This window comes from Mus pahari, chromosome 4, assembly GCF_900095145.1.
Source record: "Mus pahari chromosome 4, PAHARI_EIJ_v1.1, whole genome shotgun sequence".
Classification (NCBI taxonomy): domain Eukaryota; kingdom Metazoa; phylum Chordata; class Mammalia; order Rodentia; family Muridae; genus Mus; species Mus pahari.
Genome location: NC_034593.1, coordinates 80592613 through 80616268, shown reverse-complemented (window position 1 = coordinate 80616268; position 23656 = coordinate 80592613). Strand labels below are relative to the sequence as shown.

The following is a 23656-nucleotide window of genomic DNA, read 5'->3' as shown; positions in this document are numbered from 1 at the left end:
ATTTAAGCCAGTTCCAACAATAAAATATGGGCCTTGATCAGAACGCTTTTGTCAGGGCCCCATTTTTCCTTTGCAGCCCTGTTCCTTTTTCAGGATTTCCCGCGCTCCGGTTCGGATCCACAGTGGCTCTGCAGGCAGAGCACTACACCCACACATGTGTAAAAACATACTTACATGTGTGTACCATACATGGGGCACATATAAAGAACAAAACCAATTCAGGAAGCTTGAGAAGCTCACAAGGAAGTTGTGAGAGCGGTGTGGTGGCTCACGCCTTCAGTCCTAGTAGTAGGAAGCAGAGGTAGGGAGGTTTCTGGGAATCTAGACCAGCCTAGTCTATACAAGAAGTTTTGGGACAGCCAGGGCTACACTGAGAAACCCTGTCTCAAGCAAAGCAAAGCAAAACCAAACAAACACCCAAACAAAGCAAAACAAAACCAAATTAATAGGCAAACTCTAAAAGTTAAAAACCAACAAACAAACAAACAAAACTGGGGACAGGGGCTAGACAGATGGCTCAGTGGTTAAGAGCACAGGGCATATACACATATGAAAGCAAACACACATATACATAAATAAAAACATCTTTAAAAAGAATATTACAAGTTACAACGTCGTACTAATGACAAGGGAAAGGCGGTTTCCTTACTTGTTCCCCTAACTCCAGGCACAGCACGCGGTAGACATACTGGTTCTGCTTCCTCTTAGCTGGCAACCGGACTTCTGTTACTCTGATGGCCTCTGCCTTCTCCATGCTCAGCTCCAAAAAAAATCGGGATGGCTCCAAGACCCAAGGATGAGGGCCCCCTTCAAATACCATTTCCTTCACGGACTGCCATGTCACCAAAGCCACTTCCACAGGGTTTAGAGCCTGAAACGAGTTAATCCCTATATAGTTAGGAAGTGTTTTATTTATTTATCTGTTTAGACAGCAGTTCTTCCAGAGTCTTTGAACTTCTGGTCCTCCTGCCTCTACTTCCCCTGTGCCTGGATTACCAATGTGTGCTGCCATGCCTTTAAAAAGTAGTATCTTTTGAAATGGACATATAATGACAATTTCCCTCCTTTTCCTCCCCGAAACCCTCCTATGTACCCCCCTTGCTCTCTTTCAAATTTGTGACCTCTCTTCCCTGATTGTTGTTCCACAAAGCGTTTTTTAATTCTAATTTTTTGAGACAGAGTCTCTTCTTTATTATAATTATTGTTCTGAGACTATAATCTTTTTGGTTTACTTTTATTGTTTGTTTATTATTTTGAAACAGGTTCTTATTATTGTACAAAACAACTTAGTTGCCCTAGACCTTGCTATGTAGACCAAGCTGACCTCAAACTCATAGAGACCCACCTGCCTCAGCTTTCTCCGTGCTGGGATTAAATACATGTACCACCATGCCGGGCTGAGATTATAACACAATCACCTCATTTTCTCCCTTCCCTTTCCTCCCTCCAAAACCTCTCGTAAACACTCTCTCTTGTTCTCTCTCAAATTCATGGCTTCTTCTCTTCGTTGTTGTTGTTAGTGACAATGGTGATGGAGGATGTGTGTGTGTGTGTGTGTGCGTGCACGTGTGTGCGCGCGCGCGCAAATATATATTCCTAAATACATGAGTACAGCCCGTTTAGTCTGTATAATGTTACTTGTATGTATGTTTTCATGACTGAACATTTGGTGTTGAATAACTGCTGGATAGCTTTATGCCCATTTGACATAAACTTAAGTCATTTGAGAGGAGAGAACATCAATTAAGAAAATGCCTCCAAGCTGGGCAGTGGTGGCACACGNCTTTAATCCCAGCACTCAGGAGGCAGAGGCAGGTGGATTTCTGAGTTCGAGGCCAGCCTGGTCTACAGAATGAGTTCCAGGACAGCCAGGGCTACACAGAGAAACCCTGTCTCGAAAATCCAAAAAAAAAAAAAAAAAAGAAACCGCCTCCAGCTCTGCAGTAGTAGCAAATACCTTTAATCCAAGGATTTGGGAGGCAGAGGCAGGTGGATTTCTGTGAGTTAAAGCCAGCCTGGTCTACAGAACAGCCAGGGCTACACAGAGAAACCCCATTCCAAGCAAACAAGACAGACACAGGCGGGAAGGAAGGAAGGAAGGAAGGAAGGAAGGAAGGAAGGAAGGAAGGGAAAAAGAAAGTAAGAAATAAAAAATAAAGACAGACAGATGGACGGACAGGCAAAGGGATGGAGGGAAGGAAGGAAAATTCCTCCATCAAGTTGGGCTATAGCAGGCCTGTAGGGCATTTTCTTAATTAGTGATTGGCGTGAGAGAACCTAGCCCACTGTGGGTAGGGCCATCACTGGGCTGGAGGTCCTGGTCTATTAGAAAACAGGCTGAGGGCTGGTGAGATGGCTCAGCGGGTAAGAGCACCCCGACTGCTCTTCCGAAGGTCCAGAGTTCAAATCCCAGCAACCACATGGTGGCTCAAACCATCCTTAAGGAGATCTGATTCCCTCTTCTGGTGTGTCTGAAGACAGCTACAGTGTACTTACATATAATAAATAAATAAAATTAAAAAAAAAAAAAGAAAGAAAAAGAAAACAGGCTGAGNAAGCCAGTAAGCAACATGCAGTAAGCAACATGCCTCCATGGCTCTGCACCAGCTCCTGCCTCCAGGTGCTTGCCCTGTTGGGTTCTGTCCTAACTTCCTTCAATGATAAACAGTGATCTGGAAGTGTAAGCCAAGTAAACTCTTTCCTCCCCAGCCTGCTTTTGGTCATGGTGTTTCATCAAAGCAGTAGTAGCCCTAAGACAATAACAACTGGTGTGTTCTTCCCTGGAGAAGAACAGTCTCCTGCTCTAAACAGTCCTTAGTTGCCTGTAGTTCTTTGTCTAGGGTTGGGCTTTGTGAGCATTCTGCCTTCCATCTTAGCATATATACGGATGCCCTTGTTCAAGGTCCCGTTTAGGCAGCTGTGTTGGTTGAGACTTCATGGGTGTGGCCATACTGGTTTTATATGCAGCTGGGAATAATCTACCAGCTCTGCTAGTTCCCAGCTTCCTTTCCCAGAAATTTAAATTAATTGTTTGCCTTGCTTCTCTCATTAGTGCCAACCTTGTCTTTATTCTAAGAGGTAATGGGTCAGAATTTGCCAGTTTTAATAGCAAGAATGTGGAGATATGATTTTTAATTTAAGATTTATTTATTTTATGTATATGAGTACATTGTAGCTATACAGATAGTTATGAGCCACCATGTGGTTGTTGGGATTCGAACTCAGGACCTGAGGAAGAGCAGTCAGTGCTCTTAATCACTGAGCCATCTTACAGGCCCCCGAGTTTTAATTTGTTTGATTTCTTATTTTTATGTGCACTGGTGCCTTGCCTGCATGCATGTCTGTGTACTACATGCATGCCTGTTCTCTGGTGCCTGTGGAAGACACAGGAGAGGCTACCAGATCCCCTGGTATAAGAGTTACAGAGTTACAGACAGTTCTAAGGCACCATTTGGGTGCTGGGAACTGAACCCAGGTTCACTGCAGGAGCAACAAGTGCTGTCAGCTGTTGAGCCATGTCTCCAGCCCCTTGATTTTTATTTTTGATGAAATTAAGCAAAGTAGATAGGCTGTCCCTGCTTTTAGTTTGAACCACTTGTTGTAATATTTATAGACCAACCTTTCTGCCTCTAAATAATGGCGGATGTTCAAAAAAATATATAAATTCATAGTGTAAATATGGCTGGCTCCTCTTCTACAGGACAGTAAGTTGCTAAGTAATAGCTTTCTTTCTTTCTTTCTTTCTTTCTTTCTTTCTTTCTTTCTTTCTTTCTTTCTTTTTTTTTTTTTTTTTGTTTTCTTTTTTTTTTGGTTTTTCGAGACAGGGTTTCTCTGTGTAGCCCTGGCTGTCCTGGAACTCACTTTGTGGACCAGGCTGGCCTCGAACTCAGAAATCTGACTGCCTCTGCATCCCAAGTGCTGGAATTAAGGGCATGTGGCACCACACCCAGCTGAAAGATAAGTTTCTAAAATTTGCTAATGCAGGATAAAGACATTGCTCGCATCAGGTGGGGGTGTACTTCAGTTGGGGGGAGGGGTTATTTGCATATTGTTTGGTTGGTGGGAGCTTGCCTAGCATGCGTAAGGCCCTGTATTCCATCCCAGCAGAGCATGGGCAGAGAGCGTGCCTGCGTAAGCACTCCTGTAAGTCCTCTCTGACCCTCCTATACTTGTGAGGTGGAGACCAGAGGATCAGAATTCGAGGTCATCCTTGGACACGGGTCTAACTGAATGCCAGCCTGGGCTACATGAGACTATCTCAAAACCAACCAACCCCAAAGCTATTCCTGACTGTATTTATTCAGGGTAAACTCGCACTACCGAGGCTTCGTGAGTGAGAGCTGAGGTTAGACCACACTGAGCGTAGCGAGGTCACAGATTCTGACTGCCAGCTCCGAGGAGATGGCATAGATGGCAAGCATCCAAGGCTCCCCGGGATGGCTCACCTTTAGAGGTTCGTAAGCAGCAAATGTGGCACTGCTCCATGCGTGCTCTTCATGCCCAGTCACACTGACGGTCACCAGAGTGTGGCCCGGAGACGTGGCTGCTATGTGGACACTAGAACAGCGTGTCGCTCCAGGCTTCTGAATACCTTTCAATCAAGAGACATGACTTTAAGCAGGCATGGGGACACGGGTTACACTTTCTTGGGAGGTGGCTGCAGAAGAATCAGGAGTTCACAGCCAGCCTCAGCTACAATCAACTTTAAGGCAAGCCTGGGCAACAGGAAACCCTGTCCCAACAGCACACACATCCCCACCATAACTAAAGTGGAATAATTAATTGTCTGGGTTTTTTTTGTTTTCGTTTTTTGTTTTTTTTTTTTTTTAGGTTTTTTTGAGACAGGGTTTCTCTGTATAGTCCTGGCTGTCCTGGAACTCACTTTGTAGACCAGGCTGGCCTCAAACTCAGAAATCTGCCTGCCTCTGCCTCCCACACGCCCAGCTCTTTTTTTTTTTTTTTTTTTTTTTTTTTTTTTAGAAATTAGGAGCCAGGCATGGTGTAGAAAAAAAAAAAACAACCAAAACAAAACAAAAAGATTTAAAAAAAATTAGAATATAGAAACAGAATAATTTTAAGCCTGACAGTCAACTAATGCGTGCCTAACAAGAACCCCAGTGACAGGTTTAGAGGCACAAAGCCCAGAGTCTGCTGAGAGACAGGCTTCATAGAGATTAAACCAGAAACCTTTAGATATAAATATTTACTGATGTTTATAGATACCTGTTCTGGTTAGATTGAGGCTTTCCCCACCAAACATATAACAACATCCACGATGACAAAGAAACTCCTAGAGGATATACTGCCAAGGTATGGACTTCCTCAGATGATAGAATCAGACAATAGATCAGCTTTTGTGTCCCAGGTAAGTCAGAGACTAGCCAATATTCTGGAGATTGATTAAAAACTTTGTTGTTCTTATAGACCCCAGAGTTCAGGACAGGTAGAAAAAATAAACAAAACCCTAAAAGAGACCTTAACTAAATTGACCTAAGAGACTCAGACTGACTGAGTAACTCCCCCCTTCGTTCTCTACCAGGTATGAAATTCCCCTTTCCAGATGGGACTCACCCCTTTTAAAATCATGTTTGGGATACCAACTCCCATTGTTCTTAACAAACAGGGAGAAGTCATTGCTGAGTTTGAAGATCACCAACTGCTGGACCATCTCAAGGTGTTCAATGGGCTCATAAACATGTTTGGCCTAACCTTCATGCTCTCTATAAAACAGGCCCCCCCTCCAGAACAGGTGGCCCAGAAACTGGGTCCTAATAAAGAGACACCGCCAGAAGTCATTAGAGCCTCACTGAAAAGGTCCCTATGTCATCAGTCTGACCACACCTACTGCCTTCAAGGTTGACAGAATTGCAGCGTGGATCCGCCAGACCCATTTGTAGTTGAGGATGCCCCAGACCAACGGAAACAAGAGAAATAGAAGGAATCAGACACCCTTCAACCCTCTCACGCTCAAGTTACAATGATCCTGATGAGCCTCTGTGCTGTATGTACTACCAACCCCAACCCCCTCCAGCCCCTTAATCTTACCAGGGCCATCATCAATACGGCCACAGGAAAGATGATCAACTCCACTTCCCAGGTTATACCCCTGGGTACCTGACTCACCGATCTCCATGTCTACCTTTGTGATCTGGTGGGTAAAGAATGGGGCCCACTTCTCTAGAACAATGTTGGAAGGTACCCGCCAGCTTATGGCTGCAATACACATTTGATGGGATGGGACACTAAACACCAAGTTTTTATGTTTGCCCAGGACATTCCCAGAGCTGGGACCAATGCAACAAATGTGGCGGCCCTGAGGCTTTCTTCTGGGCAGCCTGGAGATGCAAATCCACTGGATGGATACACTAGAAGTCTCCTCCTCCCCCAGTAAGGACCTCATCACCATGACTAGCCTCAATACCCGGGGCTGTGGAGAGAAATACAATCCTCTTATTATTAGATTCACAGATCACCACAGGAAGGCTGAATGGATTATCAGGAAGACTTGGGGACTGAGCTGGAGAGATGGCTCAGTGGTTAAGTGCACTGATCTCTTTTCCAGAGGTCCTGAGTTCAATCCCCAGCAACCACTTGGTGGCTCACAGCCATCTGTAATGGAATCCAATGCCCTCTTCTGGAGTGTCTGAAGACAGCTACAGTGTACTCACGTACAATAAAATAAATAAATTTATATTTATATGTATATGTATATTGTATATGTATATATAATATATGTATATGTATATGTATATTTCATTATACAATAAAATAAATAAATAAATCTTTAAAAAAAACTTCATAAAGTAAATAAATAAATCTTTAAACAAACAAACATACCTTGGGGATTGAGACTTTATGTTATTGATCAAGATCCTAGAGTCCTATCCACCACCTGACTCTATGTTCAGACACCTCCAATTGCCCTCGGCCGGCCTCAATGCCCACCACCTCTCTGGGCCTGGACGCCAATCCTACCCCATGGGGCCTACATCCATCATCTTCCTCAAAGAAGGCCCCAACTCAAGCCACCAGGACAACACAAAGACTGAGTAATGATAGCCCTGACCCGCTCTGGGATATGAGGGTCCGGTCTTTTCTAGTCACCAATGCCATCAGAGCTGGGTTAGCTGAGTCATGTTGGCTGTGCTAAGATAAGACCACACTACTTTGAAGGCATAGCCCTGATTTGAAACTTTACTGAAATTGAGTATCCCAATGAGTGTAGATGTCCATAGAGGGTCAGGGCACCTGTACAGGGACAGTCCCTGGGGCCTATAGCCATCTTTGTAACCGGACCCACAAGACAAATCCAGATAATGATAAATACCTATTACCACACAACAAAGCCGGGTGGATATGCACGTAGTACAGGGCTTACCCCATGCATCCACAGAGCTATACTATATCAGGACAAAGAAGTCTGTATACCTATCCAGTTGTACCCAGGATCGTCTATCACACAGACAACCACACTCTAGATTTCCTGAATGGAACCTCGGGTTTAGTCCACAGAAGAGCCAAGGGAGAACCAATTAGGCTGAAACTCTGGCAGTTCTCATTGAACTAGGCATGGCTGGCACAGGAACTGGGGTAGCTTCCTTGGTGTTGCAAAACAAGCAGTTTGATGGTCTAAGAAAGGCCATATATCTATACTGATATAGAGAGATTTTTTTTTTTTTAAATCTCTCATCTCCAAGATTTTCTGGGCTCCCTGGAAGAGGTAGTACTCCAAAATAAGAGGGGGCTGGATCCCCTGTTTACGCAACAAGGAGGGCTATGTGCAGCCCTCAAGCAGAATGCTGATTTATGTTGACCACTCTGGAGTGGTCAAAGAGTCAATGGCCAAAGTGGGAGAGGGCTCAGCCAAAAAAAGAAAGAACAGGCACAAGGCTGGTTCAACTACGGGTCAAGAGCTCCCATGGCTGACCACCCTGATAGCTACCCTGCTGGGCCCCCTGCTCATTTCACTTCTGCTCCTTACCTCTGGTCCCTGCATCCTAAACAAATTAGTCCACATCATAAAAGAAAAACTTGAGACCATTTAACTTATGATGATAAAAAGTCACTACCAGTCCCTCCATAACGAAGCCTATGAGCTTCAGGAAGTCCTATGATTGGGCGTTCTAGTTACCAGAGAAAGTGGGGAATGAGAAGCCAAACTTACTCCATCTTAAAACCAGCCTCCATCTTAAAAGAAAAACAAAAAGCCTGAGAACTTGGCCCACAGTTGAACCCAAGTTGCAGCCAAGTACCAGGAAGGACCCCAAGTAACTCTTGGCCCGAGTTACTCCCTAGCTACTTCCTAGCAACAGTTAATCAAAGATTAGTCTGATTGTTCCAGATGTTCTTTCAGATCATTCGTGATTGTATATGGTCTTGAGTCAGAGCACTCACCTGTCAGCTTACAAAAGACATTTAGAAAGATGCTTGCCAGGCTGGACACCCTGCCCCAACTGCCCCCACCAATTACTTGCATTTCCTATAAACCTTGTCCCGATGAGCGTTCAGGGCTGCTTCACCAAACTGTCCTGTGGGCCAGCAGTGAATAAGCCCAAACTTGAGTTAGAAATAAAGAGACCCTAATGGGATTACATCAGAAACAGCTCCTTGGTGGTCTTTTGAGGTTCATGAAGGTGTCCTGGCACAACAGTTGTTGAGGATTCATCTGTGCATTCAAATGTTAAATTCTTTTTTTAAATTTTTTTATTTTTTGATTCTTTTGATTTTTCGAGACAGGGTTTCTCTGTATAGCCCTGGCTGTCCTGGAACTCACTTTGTAGACCAGGCTGGCCTCAAACTCAGAAATCCGCCTGCCTCTGCCTCCCGAGTGCTAGGATTAAAGGCGTGTGCCACCACGCCCAGCTTCAAATGTTAAATTCTTAACTCTAACTAAGATCTGGTTGCCCCCAACTTAAAGCTATTGGTTAATTATTGGGGAAAATAGAGGTAGGTGGGGTTTCAGCTACTGTCTGGGGGTCACAGGGTATAGACCATGAGGAGAAAGCAAAGGAAGAAGAAGGAAGAGGAGAAGGAGGAAGAAGAAGAAAGAAGACAAGAGAACAGGAGGTCTCCATTAGATGTGATGGACCAGGAGCTTGTAGCTGAGTGAAATGTCCCCTGAGGACAGATTGATGGAACGGAAATAACTCAGGACTCAAACAACAAGAACTTGGGGAGCACAGCAGGGGAATTAACAGTCTAGTGTATAGAAAAATAGATTAGGGGTAATTAGCCCAGTAATCATGCTAAAGCTGATTTTAAAAATCCATAGGAGGGCTGGAGAGATAGCTCAGCGGTTAAGAGCACCAACTGCTCTTCCAGAGGTCCTGAGTTCAATTCTCAGTAACCACATGGTGGCTCACAGCCATCTGTAATGGGATCTGATGCCCTCTTCTGGTGTGTCGGAAGACAGTGACAGCGTTCTCATATACATAAAATAAGTAAATAAATAAATAAATCTGTAGGATTCTGCCTTGATTATTGGGGGACTGGCCAGGTCATATTGGTAATTATTAAGTAACATTTTAAAGCCATTTACAATGGTTATCAGGATAAGAAGTTAAAGTGATGTTATACCTTACATCATTAGTTAGAACTTAGAAGAGAGGAGAAAGGAGAGCTGAAGGATGCTACACACTGATGAGCAAGCAGGACAAGGGAGAAGTCGAGCTGCTGTCACTCCTACAGACATCAAAGAGTCACGGGAATTAGTATGGGAAAGTACTCACAAAAGAGACTGGCAAACACTAAATGCTAAGAAATATCCCATGCTACTTCTGCACTATATCAGTGAAAATCAGTGGGGCTCAGTATAAAATATGAACTTCAACAGCAAGAAGCATGCATGCTGGTCTTTATAAATAAATTATTCATGTTTTCCTTTTTCACTAGAAAAACATACTGTCAAGACTAAGGGTATAGCTGAGTTGGGAGAGTGCTTACTGAGCATGCTCCGTCCCCAGTATAGTGTAAATCAGGCATGGTATTCCATGCCTGTCATCTCAGCAGGAGGCAGGAAATCAAAAATTCAAAGTCATCTTTGGTTATATAGCAAGTTCAAAGCCAGTCTGGATTACATGAGGCTCTGTCTCAAAAAAGAAAAGAAAAGATAAATATATTATCTCCTTTGACAATAGCATACAGTCATGACACCATATTCCTCTTAAAAGGAAACATGAGAGGGTAAGAGGGCCGGGGACACTGTGCAGTGGAAGAGCACACCACACACAAAGACACAACATTTTCCCCCGTGCTTTTGCTCTCAATGTCAACATTCATAAAAAAGAGTAGAGTGACAACTGCTTCCAGGCCTTTCATGCCAGCACTCAGGAGGCTGAGAGCCTAGGCTACATAGCAGGATCCTGGTGGGGGGCGGGGAGTGGGAGGGGCAGGGAGGGAGGGAAGGAGAGAAAGAATTGTATGAAGTAAACTTCAGTGGTAGTTGTCCCTCAATTAAAGGGTGAAGGGGTAGGGTGATAAAAGCTTAGCCTTGCCTTCTTTAAAAAGAGTGAAGACTCCTTGCTTATCCGCGTTGAGATCAAGGGGTAAGTGTGAACAGTCTGTGAATGTGATGGCCTCCTTGGTCTCTGTATTTACATGATACATTGCAATGGGTACCTCAATAATCTGGCCAATTTCCACATCAGCTTGAAATGGTAACAGTTCCATTTTGTTCAGCTTCATGACATACACCTTAGGGAAAAGCAATTAACCTTTAGAAAAGGACATTAAGGCACATGCATAATCACATGCTGTGTGTCTATACATATGTACTATACACATAAATATGAACATTTTGGTGTGGGGCACATGCCTGAGTCCAGCCCTTAGAAATACAACAGAGTTAAGTTCATCCTTGACTACAGGGAGATTCTGTCTCAACAACATAACATTTACCCTCTCCATATACAGTGAGATCCTGTCTCAACAACATATATATACCCTCTCCATATACAGTGAGATCCTGTCTCAACAACATATATATACCCTCTCCATATACAGTGAGATCCTGTCTCAACAACATATGTATACCCTCTCCATATACAGTGAGATCCTGTCTCAACAACATATGTATACNCTCCATATACAGTGAGATCCTGTCTCAACAACATATGTATACCCTCTCCATATACAGTGAGATCCTGTCTCAACAACATATGTATACCCTCTCCACATACGGTGAGATCCTGTCTCAACAACATATGTATACCCTCTCCACATACAGTGAGATCCTGTCTCAACAACATCTGATGTATACCCTTTCCATATACAGCGGGATCCTGTCTCAACAACATCTGATGTATACCCTCTCCTCATACTGTTATTTACATGATTTACTTTAGTCCCCCTAGTCTTTCTTTTTGGTGGGGTGGTGATGATCCTTGTGCATACTAGGAAAGTTCACTACCACTAATCTATCCTCCAGTATATATATATATATATATCATTTGGGGGGGGGGGAGTCCTGGCTGCCCTGGAACTTACTCTATAGACCAGGCTGGCCTTGAACTCAAAGGTTTATCTGATTTTGCCTCCTGAGTGCTGGGATTAAAAATGTGCACCACCAGAGCCTAGTTTGTCTTAGGGTTTCTATTGCTGTGATGAGACATCATGACTAAAGGAGACTTAGGGAGAAAAGGATTTATTTGGCTTAAACTTTCAGGTAACAGATTATTGTATAAAGAAGTCAGGACAGGAACTCAAACAGGACAGGAACCTGGAGGCAGGAGCTGAAGCAGAGGCTATGGAGGAAAACAGCTTACAGGTTTATTCTCCATGGACTGCTCAGCATGCTCTCTTATAGCCCCCCAGGACCACCAGCCCAGGGACAGTACCACCCACAACGGGCTGGGCTCTCCCACATCAATCATTAAGAGAGTGCCCCCACAGGCTTCCCTACAGACCAATATTTTTTCTCAATTGGGGTTCCCTCTTCTCAAATGACTCTAGCTTGTGTCAATGCTACGCCCACTCCAGTGAAGTCTGCTTGACAGGCCGAGAGGCCTGGAAGCACTCACGAGGCAAAGAGTTTTAAGAAAACTCAGCCTCCTGGAACCTTGGCATTCTTATAACCCGTATACTCAAACCCTATCCCCACGTTAGTATGGTGTATGCTCTCTTTCAGTATTGTTTTATTATAAGTGCCTTTAAAGACTGAATTTTAACATAGGTGAGCCTCCACCAGTGTTCCAATGTCCTAGAAAATCCTTGAAGCCGTTGAACTTGGAATTCAGTAGGAATTCATTGAGAAGGTTACTTATTCAGTAACATTCAAATTTACTTCTAGTAGAGACAGTGAAGCTAATTAGGCGTTACAAAGGACAGAGCCAGCATAGCTCAGGGCTCGTCCGCTGAGTCTCACCCAGACAGAGAAATACTCAATGGCCTAGTGAATAGGTGGGCTTAACAATAGACTAGCATTACACTGGCTCCCTTCTTAGAGGTAAACGACACTGGCCTGGTCCCGCCATCCTTGGATGTATACATTCCTTTTGTTTTGTGTCACTGTAACTAGGCAGATGTGTCCCACCTAGCTTTTCTTGTTTTTTTCTTCTGTATAAAAAGTTTGATGCTAGCTGGGCGAGGTGGCACATGCCTTTAATCCCAGCACTCAGGAGGCAAAGGCAGGTGGATTTCTGAGTTCGAGGCCAGCCTGGTCTACAAAGTGAGTTCCAGGACAGCCAGGGCTACACGGAGAAACCCTGTCTCGAAAAACAAAAAAACAAAAACAAACAAGCAAACAAAAAAAAAGTTTGATGCTTGATTTGAAAAATTACACTCAAAAAAAAAAAAAAAAAGAAAAAGAAAAAGAAAAATTACACTCAGATTCTACACACTCTCTCATGTCGAGTCTGTCTGCCAATCCCCGTCGACTCCATGCCCATCTGTCCAAGACTCTGATTTGCACGGATTGAGGATTCGCACTTCACATACACCCACAGATTGAACTGATTAAAAACCCATCTGTACTGAACATGTATACTTTTATATTTACTTGGCTTGAGGTAGGGTTCATGTAGCCCAGGCTTGCCTTGAATTAACTATGTGACTGAAGATGGCTTTGATGCTCCAGCCTCTGTCTCCTGAGTGCTGGCATCACAGGTACACTGCCCCAGATGCACTTCTTCCTTGTCAGGATTCCCTGAACAGTGAAGCACAGGTGGACACAATGGCACTGGCCTGGAATTTCAGCACTCAAGAGGTGGATGCAAGAGAGCTGTCGTGAGTTAGTGAGTTTGAAGCTAGCCTGGGCTACAGAGTGAGGGCCTGTCAAAACAAAAACAAACCCAGGAATGAAAACATAACACAGCATAACACCTCATTGACCCCAGCACTAGAGGTAAGTGATCTAGACTTAAGGTAAGGCTCACATTTAATGTTCCCCAAAGCAGCCTGTCTCCTTTCCCTCTCCGTTTTCTGTATTTACAATGTATTTCCACACCATCTCTGGAGCTTTATATCTTTTACTTGCACTATCCAAGTGCTCATCAAATCTTCACTCCTACAATTCCAGCTTTTGTGCTGAGGCAGGAGAATGGCCAAGAGTTTAAAGTCAACCTGAGCAACATACTGAGTTTAAGGCAAGCCTGGTCTACAGGGTGAGACCCTATCTCAACCCATCTCTCTCCTGAAATAAGACCCTCTCATTTTGTCCACTTCTTTTGTTGTTGTTGTTTGTTTGATTGAGACAGGGTTTCTTTGTGTAGCCCTGGCTGTTCTGGAGCTCCCTCTGTAGACCAGGCTATCCTCAAACTCACAGAGATCTGCCTGCCTCTGTCAGTGCTGGGACTAAAGGTGTTCCCCACCACTGCTTGGCTTTGCTGCTGTTTTAAGACAGGGTCTCATTATATAGTTCTAGTTAGCCTGGAATTTACTATGTAATCCAAAGCTGGCCTTCAGATAGCAGAAATCTACCTAAATGCCAGGGTTAAAGGCGTTCACCACCACACCCAGACAATTTGTTCATCTCTTTTCAGGTCTCAGTATCATTTCAGTAATTTAGGCTTGTGAGCTTAACGTAAGCTGGAGATACCCATAAAGAAGTGATCTCAGTTGAGAGAATGCCTCCAGCAGATTAGCTTGTAGGGAAAAATGTGGAGGCATTTTCTTGATTAATGGTTGCTGTGGGATGCTCCGGCCCACTGTGGGCAGTGCTGCCTGGGGTAGGTGGTCTGGGTTGTATAAGAAAGCAGGCTGTGTGAGCCACATGATGCAAGCCAGTGAGTAATGTTCCTCCAAAGCCTTTGTCTCAGTCCCTGCCTTGAGTTCCTACTCTGATTTCTGTAAGTTGAAATAAACCCTTTCTTCTCCTGTTGATTTCATGGTGTTTATCACAGCAATGGAAACTTAACTAGGACAAGGCCTGGCTGGTGTCTTAGCCTTCAGTCCATCATTGTCTACTCGCCTACAACAGCTCCTTTTTTGCTCTTTAAAATAATTATCATTACCATTACTGATTATAAAAGTACTTAGGTGTGGTAGTTTAAGTAGAGATGGCTCCCATAGCTTCATGTGTTTGAGCTTGACCTATAGGGAGTGGCACTACTAGGAGGTGTGGCCTTGTTGGAGAAAGTGTGTCATTATGGGGGCAGGCTTTGAGGTCTCTGATGCACAAGCTATGCCCACTGTGGCACACAGTCTCTCCTTGCTGCCTGCAGATCAAAGTGTAGAGCTCTCAGCTCCTTACCCACCACCATGTCTGTCTTCATGCCTGTATGCTTCCTGCCACGATGATAATGGACTAAGCCTCGGAAACTGTAAGCCAGCCCCAATTAAACATTTATAGCTGTGGTCATGGAGTCTCTTCACAGCAACAGAAATGCTAACTAAGACATAAGTATCTTTCTAAGCACAAGCCTTTACCACCCTAATAAACTGTTTAAAAAAAAAAACCAACTTATATTGAGTCCCCATTTCTCTACTCCAGGAGCTACAAAGTGCTCTGTAAAGCCAGAGAGAAAGTGCTGCTGTGAGGTTTCTGAACTACCTAACCCTGCAGCTGGGCCTTGAAAGCAGCATTTGGAATATGTGAATGAACAGGACCACAGAGGCCATGCCCTGGCGTGGCCCTCCAGCGTTCATCACCTGTATCCTCCCACATAGTCACTAGTTAGCCCCACCCACCAGGACTCTTCTCTCATCTGCCAAGAGTAACTTTTCTTTTTTTTTTTTTTTAACTAAAAAAAAAAAAATCCCAGCACTCAGGAGGCAGAGGCAGGCAGATTTCTGAGTTTGAGGCCAGCCTGGTCTACAGAGTGAGTTCCAGGACAGCCAGGGCTACACAGAGAAACCCTGTCTGGAAAAAAACAAACAAACAAACAAACAAAAAATTCAAATTATTTATTTATTTTATGTATGTGAGTACACTGTAGCTGTCTTCAGACACACCAGAAGAGGGCATCAGATCCCATTACAGATGGCTGTGAGCCACCATGTGGTTGCCGGGAATTGAACTGAGGACCTCTGGAAGAGCAGTCGGTGCTCTTAACCACTGTGCCACCTCTCCAGCACCAAGAGTAGCTTTTCACTTTCATTAAATTGATTTTTGAGACAGTGTCTCTCTATTATGTAGCTCTGGCTGTTCTAGACCATGCTGGCCTCAAATTACTGAAAGAGTTCAGGAATTAAAGTGTTCACCCCATTGCCCAGATTGGTGGTCATCATCATCATCATCATCATCATCGCTGCTACCACTACTATGTGTGCTTTTGATATGAGTGTATGCACAAATGCCATGGACACGTGTCATAGTGTGCACATGGAAGTGAGAGGACAATCTTTGTAGAATTCTCTCTTGAAATGTAGGTTTCCAGGGCTTGCATGGCAAGGGCCCTCAAACCTGCTGAGTCATCTCATTGGCCCATCAATTTTATTACATAATCTAAGTAGCAGTGAGCACATGCTTTAAAATACTCTTACAGGCCTTTGCATAGTGCACTGTGTCCATCTTTCCCACGAAGGCTGCCGGGTGCTTCCTGCTCCCCTTGTGAGATTTCACTCCTTACCTGTTCTCAGGGGTCCCTGGATCAGAACCAAGAGCCTTCCCTTCTTTTTGTCACCTTTAAAGACCCTTAGGCACCAACTTACTCCCCTCACCCCACCCCACCCTCCCCCATTAGGTGTGCGTGCATTGTTGGGGCAGCTCTGTGAATGAGCTCTCTGAAGGCAAAAGCCACGCCTTGGAGCCCTGCTCCAGGACTCCTGCCTCGTGTTGGCCTGGCCTGGCTCTGGCTCCTCTTAGACTTAGAGCTTGATGCTTCCATGTGTAGGGAAAGCCCAAGTTCCTGCTTTGTGGTTTTCCCTCCTCCCCCTTCATAGAGATTTTTAGAACCTCATATGACATCACTATCACATAAAGTGAATTTATCCTTACTAGTATGTAATTATACTGTGAAATAAATGTTTTATGCAATTTGAAAAAAAATACCTCTTACATCTTCCTTGAGATATTATATAAGTTCTCATATTAAAAAATCTTCCTATTTGGATTTTAGTTTCATGTAGGGGGTCCTGTGACACTTAGCACATATTCAGAACCCACAGGCACTCAATAAACGGTCACTGCATGATGACAAACTGCCAAGTGACACAGAGAAAAGCAGCATATACCTTAAACTGGAGAAAAATAGAAAAATGACCATTTAATTAAAGGTTCAGGCCTTGTTTTTTGTTTGAGACAGGGCCTCATATGACCCAGCCTTAGGCCAACCAAATTCCAACTTTCTGCTTTCAGCTCCCAATTGCTGAGATGACAGGCATGTACCAGCAAGCCTGGCAAGTATCTCGTCTTTTACAGGTAGATTAACTAGCCAAACTATGAGGCTAGTAATAAGGTTAGCATGAAAGCCATTGGTGATTCTGTGTATAAGGGGCCACCGAAGCGGCTCAGCACACAAGATCACTTGTCACACAAACCTAATGACCTGTCTGCTCCAGGGTACTCAAGTGTGATGACTAATCTTGACTGTCAACTGGATACACCTGGGAAGACAGAGCCTCAGTTGAAGAACTGCCTCTGAATTGTGGCATGGGCATGTTCATGGGGCATTTTCTTGGTCAGTGATTGGTGTGGGTGGGCTGGGCCCACTGTGGGCAGTACTATCCTTAAGCAGTGAGTCTGGGGTGTTTAAGAAAGGCTGCAGAGTGAGCCACTAAATAGCATTCATACGTGGTCTCGGCTTCAGTTCCTGCTGGAGCTCCTGGCCTGAAATCCCTAGGTCATAGACTGTGACCTGGAAGTGTAAGGCAAATTAACCTTTCCTCCCCATGAAGGGGAGGTCACGCTTTTGGTCGTGGTGTTTATCACACAACAGAAAGTACACTAGGACACCAGGTGACGGTGGAGGAGAAAACTGATGTCACAAAGCTGTCCTCTGACCTCCACATGTGCACCATAGCAGCATGTGTGCCTGCACACAGCATCACACACACACACACACACACACACACACACACACACACACACACAGGAATGATTTTTGAACAGATTATGGAGCCAATGAGTTGGTTCCATGGGAAACAGCACTTGCCATACAACCTAAGTCTGGTGACCTGAATTTCTGGAACCCCTGTAAATATGGAAGGAGAGAACTGACCCCACAAGGATGTCTTCCGACTTCCAAATGCCCTGCTGTGGCACAGACACCCCTCTCTACACACACCTCATATGCACAGACAGTAATAAATAGTAAAAATACTATGTATGTAAGGATGATTTTTATCCACATGGGAACGTTGAGAATTGGTAAAGAACTTGTCTCACAAATGTGGGGAGCTGAATTTGGGTCCCCAAAACCCATACAAAAGCCAGATACAGTGCTGGGGATGGAAACCAGGGCCTTACACAGTTAAGTGATCTCTGGCACTGAGTTACATCCCCTGCATGACCACCCCATTTTACAAATGAAAAAGCAGACACAGATGTCAAATACATGGCTCTTAAGTCAAGGAGTAGTCAACCCATATTCAGGTGTACTTAAGAAACATCTACTCCTAGGTTGAATTTTATAACACTTTAATTTAGTTCTATTCATTGAGACAGGGTTTCATGTAGTTGAAGATGATGCTGAACTTGTGATCCTCCTGTCTCCACCTCCTAAGCGCTGGATCCCAAGCATGGCCTCCATGCCCAGTTTTCTGGGTACTAAGGATTGGGCCCAGGATTTTGTGTACACAGGCAAGCACTCTTCCCAACGAGCCACATCCTCAGCTCCGGAGTAAAATTTTAAAATATTAAGTTGTATGAGCTGAAGTTTCAAACATGTTCCTGCACTTAAATGTAAAAACCATGGGGCTGAAGAGATGGCTCAACACTTAAGAGTTCTTGCTGCTCTTGTAGAGGACCAAGGTTCAATTCCCAGAACCCACATGGCAGTTCGAAACTGTAACTCCAGATCTATGGGATCCAATGCTCTCTCTCTCTCTCTTTTTTTTTTTTAAAAAAAAGCATTTTTTTTTTTTAAGATTTATTTATTTATTATATGTAAGTACACTGTAGCTGTCTTCAGACACTCCAGAAGAGGGCGTCAGATTTTGTTACGGATGGCTGTGAGCCACCATGTGGTTGCTGGGAATTGAACTCAGGTCCTCTGGAAGAGCAGTCAGTGCTCTTAATTGCTGAGCCATCTCACCAGCCCTCCAATGCTCTCTTATGGCTTCCATGGATAACAGGCACAGTGGTGCACAGACATATATGGACACATATGGAGATGCTCTTAATAATTTAAAGAGACATGTACCTTAAGATCTCCAGATCGAAAAGGATTTTGTACGTCTCGTGCCAAAATGGTGCTGTTCCCTCTCACCTGACCTGCGGTTACCACACCTTTGGTGGTAACCATGGCAACGGTTTCATTAGAAGAGCTCCAGGTGAAGTTGCCACTACCGCCCTCTACCTGTGAAAAGCCACAGCCTGGGATGAAGTTTTCCAGAAGGAAAGCAGAATTTAAGTAAAACATAAAACATGACTGCTGATATCGAGTTTAGAAAAATAATAAAACTTTGGGATGAACTATCTCTGCACATGCTAAGAAACCGTGAGTCTTCAGGGAAATAGGGAAGTGGGCAAGTGGAGCATTAAAGGGCAGCTAAGTAGCTGTTGTCCCACAGAGGGTCACAGGGCCATCAAAGCATCAGGGAAGATGGCAAAATGACATAAAACTCACAAGGAAATGACAGATGGCAAAGATGGAAAGAACACCGAGTGTCAGATTTGGTGGCCAGCAAACACTGAGCTGCACTACAAAGTTGGTGGAGAGGTAAAAGTTAATAACAAATCTAGGCCTGGGGTGTAGCTCAGCAGATAGAGTGAAGACCCAGCACTGCCTAAACCTGGTCTGGCACTGCAGGGCTGTAACAACCTCCCCCGCCCGCCCCCATACTCACACTCACACACTCTCTCGCACACTCTCTCACATACTCGCACACTCAGGAAATGCAGGCAGTAGAGTCAGAGGCTGCAGACTTTAAGGCCAGCCTGGGCTACATGTCCAAACTTCTTCAATAAAGCATGATTAGAGAAACTAATTAACTATCAGAGAAACTGATTTATTTCTGTATGAATTCGCTATTAGAGGATGCCGTACCTGAACTGTGAACCGATTTGATGTTCCCAGGGGATGATGGGGAAAGGCCAGAAAGCTGGGTTTAAGCTGAATGGGAAAGTAAATCTTCACCTCTTGTTGGTGACTGATTTGATAGGTCTTTGGCTGGGAACTGTTTCTCTGCAGGGACAAGAAAAAGCAGGTCAGGATAGATTTCCTGAGACAATTTCATTGATACTGAAAATATGAGCTAAGTGGTATGTCCTTGAACTATTCAACCACCTTCTACCTCTAAAAGAAAAAGAACTCGGTGTAGAGGCAGCTACAGCTAATGCAGGAGGGTCAGGAGTTCAAGGGCAGCTGAGGTTGGCTGCCTGCCTTTAAAAGAAAAAAAGGTCAGAAAAATAGAAACATTCAGAGATGTTCTAGTTTGTTCTCTCTTGCTGTGATAGACACCATGGCCAAAGACAATATGGAGAGGAGCTTAGAGCTCCCAGTCTATCATGAAGGGAGGTCAGGGGTGGAGCTCAAAGCTGGGTACCTGGAGGTTCCTGAAGCTGACACTGCTTACTGGCTTACTCCCCATGGCTTGCTCGACTTGTTCCCCATGGCTTGCTCTGCTTGCTTTCTTATGCAACCCAGGGTTACCTGCCCAAGCATGGCACCACCTATTGACTTATTAATCAGCCAAATGTGGGTTGTGCACATATAAATACTAAATTAAAAATTCTACCAAAGAACCAGTTCTTGCCTCTGTTCATCAGCACTGTTGGCCACAGACAAGACTAACTCTAGTATTCCAGTTACATCCTTACACAGAGGCTCCATATGAAAGTCATAAAAAGGAAAAAAATCTGCAAAGACGCTGCCATTTCCAGCAGAGGGAAAATAAGCTACAGCGCAGGATGGAAGGTGGGGATGTGGGCCCTGGGCTGTGAGTCCAGCACTTGGGAGTCGGAGGCAGGAGGATTTTGAGTTCAAGGCCAGTCTGGGATACATGAAGAGACTCTGGGTTACAACAAACAGCTGGAAATAAGGTAAAAGCTCAATGTCAGGGACATGACTAAATAAATCAGCATGTTAACCATTTGGAATTTTAGAATAGAAGATCCCTATGTGGGTCTGGAGAGCTGGCTGGCTCAGTGGTTAGACGTTTGTAAGCTCTTGCAGAGGGCCTAACTGCCTGTAGGGCAGCCAGTGTTTCCTTCCAGCCTCAGAGGTCACCTGCATACAGGTGCATCTCACAACAATTTGAAAAATAATCTTTTTAAGTTCCTTTTGTGTATCTGATGACACAGAGAACTATCTGTACACAAGAAACAGTTTCTTAAAGGAACCGCATGTTACACGCAGTAGAAGGATGGTTTGCGGAGGCATGCAATTCCAAGTGTGGTGTGAGACACAGGAAGATGGCAAGCCACAGCTGCTTTAGATCAAGGCTGCCTGCCCTGCTGAGCTCCTAGGAAACAGCAAGTTCTGAGACTCCTACCTCCTGAAGGCTAGAGGTCAGGGTTGCATTGATCACCACAACTCCGTCTTTCAGGACTTTTACCACATGGTAAGATCCGTTTGAAGTACTCAGCTGCTCTTCAAAGTACTCCTTGGAAAACTGGAATGTGATCTTGAGATTCTGAAATCAGTCCAATAGCAACATAAAGTGGAAGACGTGCTTTTACCCGTAAATCCACTTTAATTCCAAACCATAGATAAGACTGAAGCTATGCATTTAAGGGATAAAGGCATAAAAGCAGGGTTTGTGGTGTGTGCTGCAGGGATGGCTCAGTGATTAAGGGCACTTGTTGCTCTTGTAGACCCAATTCAGTTCTCAGCAGCCACAGGGTGGTTCAGTCCAGCTCTAGATGATCCAACACCTCAGGTCTCTGAGGGCAGCCACACTCACACATGAAAACCCACATACACATAATTAAAAATAAAAAAACCAGGAGCCAGGCAGTGGTGGCGCACACCGTTAGTCCCAGCACTCGGGAGGCAGAGTTGCCAGGCAGTGGTGGCGAACACCGTTAGTCCCAGCACTCGGGAGGCAGAGGTGCCAGGCGGTGGTGGCGCACACCGTTAGCCCCAGCACTCGGGAGGCAGAGGTGCCAGGCAGTGGTGGCGCACACCGTTAGTCCCAGCACTGGGAGNGCCAGGCAGTGGTGGCGCACACCGTTAGTCCCAGCACTGGGAGGCAGAGGAGCCAGGCAGTGGTGGCGCACACCGTTAGTTCCAGCACTCGGGAGGCAGAGGTGGGTGGATGAGTTTGAGGCCGGCCTGGTTTACAGAGCAAATTTCACCACAGCCAGGGCTACAGAGAAAGTTTGCCTCAACAAACAAATAAACAAACAGCAATCAAACAAACAGGAGCCAGGAAAGATGGTTCAGTCCTCCACTCCCACTTATACACATAAAATTTTAAAAAATATTTTAAGCCAGGAGGTTGTAGCACACATCTTTAATCCCAGTACTTGGGAGGCAGAGGCAGGCAGATCTCTGAGCTCAAAGCCAGCCTGGTCTACAGAGTGAGTTCCAGGACAGCCAGGGCTACAGAGAAACCCTGTCTAGCAAAGCAAAAAACAAAAAACAGAAACAAAATAAAAAACCCCAAAAACCAACCAAATTTTTAAAAATCTTTAAAATTAATTAGCTACTTTAAAGAAGAAAAACCAAAATTTTCCCTTATAGAAATTTTAATTAGGAAGAGATGTGATTTTAAAATGGTATTCATTTTTGGAAAGATTCATTCATGTCAGGGACAAAAACAGTTGAAACATATACATGTAGGACAGCCAATGCCATTCCATTAGGAACTATAGTTCACATTTCCCACCTGACACTCACATGTCACTCTCATGGCCACAGTGCATGGAGCGTGAGCATCTCTGTGGTAGTCAGTGAGCATGTGGATATGCAGGGTGAGGCTTGTCTCCAGCTGATACTGGGTTCTTCAACTCCTTCCTGTAATTCTGATCACACTATGACTTCCAGTTTAGTGTTCCCCAAGGGCAGCACTAGTTAACGGTAATAACTAATAACTTACATACATTTACAAACGCCAAGATTGGGAGCAAAGGAAAAAAAGAAGGCTTTCTGCCACACAGATGGATGGCCCACTCCAGGATCTGTCCACAGAGGACGGAAGACGGAGAGGTCTGCTGTGTGGCTCAGTTGGGAGAGTGCTTATCTGGCATGTTTGAGGCCCTGGATTAGATCCCTGGAACCACATAAAACTGGACCTAGGGCATGCACACCTGTAATCCTAGCACTTGCTCAAGTGGAGGCTAGAAGATCAGGAGTTCAAAGCCACTGTCTGCTACATAGCTAGTTAAAAGTCCAGCATGGGCTCCATGAGATCCTGTCTCAAACAGTGAAAGGACAGGGAACAAAAACAAAGGAGCGACTCACGTCAGAAATGTAGACCCTTGTGCTGCTCTTGTCGAACACTTCCACTGTGAGGACGTACACCTGTCCCACCTCTAGGCTCCACCGGCCTCCAGGATGGATACTGAAGCCTGCAAGAATCGGGAGAGTGTGAGAGGCCTCATCCTCCCGCTGGGCACTAGCCACGTTAAACTTAAAAAGCTGCTTGGAGGCTGAGAACTGAACTGGGTCTTCTACAAGAGCAACAAGTGCTCTTAATCCCGGAGCCACCTCTCCAGCACATACCCCAAACCCTGTTCTCATGTCTTCATCCCTTAAATGCATAGCTACTGCTGGTGGATGGAGCGGGTGCTCAGAACAGATCTTACTTCCCTCCCACAAGCTGAGTGATTATTTAGGATTCCAAAGTGCTTGGTTTAATTTAGTTGGATTAAGTGTGAGAAATACTGGCATATATGTAACCAAGAACCAAGTACATTACACTTGTTGCTTTGTACTGCCTAAGGACATTAACATTTTTCCTGGAATAATGTCTTTTTTTTCTTCTTTTTTAGATTTATTTATTTCATGTATGTGAGTACACTGCCACTGTCTTCAGAAGAGGGCATTGGAACCCTGTTACAGATGGTTGTGAGCCACTATGTGGTTGCTGGGAATTGAACTCAGGACCTCTGGAAGAACACCCAGTGCTCTTAACCGCTGAGCCATCTCTCCAGCCCCCATGTCTTTTTTTTTTT

At 44.6% G+C, this 23656-nt stretch overlaps 1 protein-coding gene across 2 annotated transcripts in view; it reads right to left on the bottom strand.

The window, feature by feature from the left end:
- Nup210l (nucleoporin 210 like) overlaps positions 1–23656 on the bottom strand; it is a 108638-nt gene that overhangs the window by 57202 nt on the left and 27780 nt on the right. For both annotated transcript variants that reach the window (XM_021196630.1, XM_029538124.1), the window contains exons 9-15: positions 22944–23050; positions 21031–21171; positions 19584–19721; positions 18738–18893; positions 10494–10692; positions 4446–4591; positions 650–871 (exon numbers count right to left, since the gene is read on the bottom strand). In XM_021196630.1, coding sequence (XP_021052289.1) covers positions 650–871; positions 4446–4591; positions 10494–10692; positions 18738–18893; positions 19584–19721; positions 21031–21171; positions 22944–23050 — 1109 coding nt within the window. The remainder of the gene's footprint in view (positions 1–649; positions 872–4445; positions 4592–10493; positions 10693–18737; positions 18894–19583; positions 19722–21030; positions 21172–22943; positions 23051–23656) is intronic.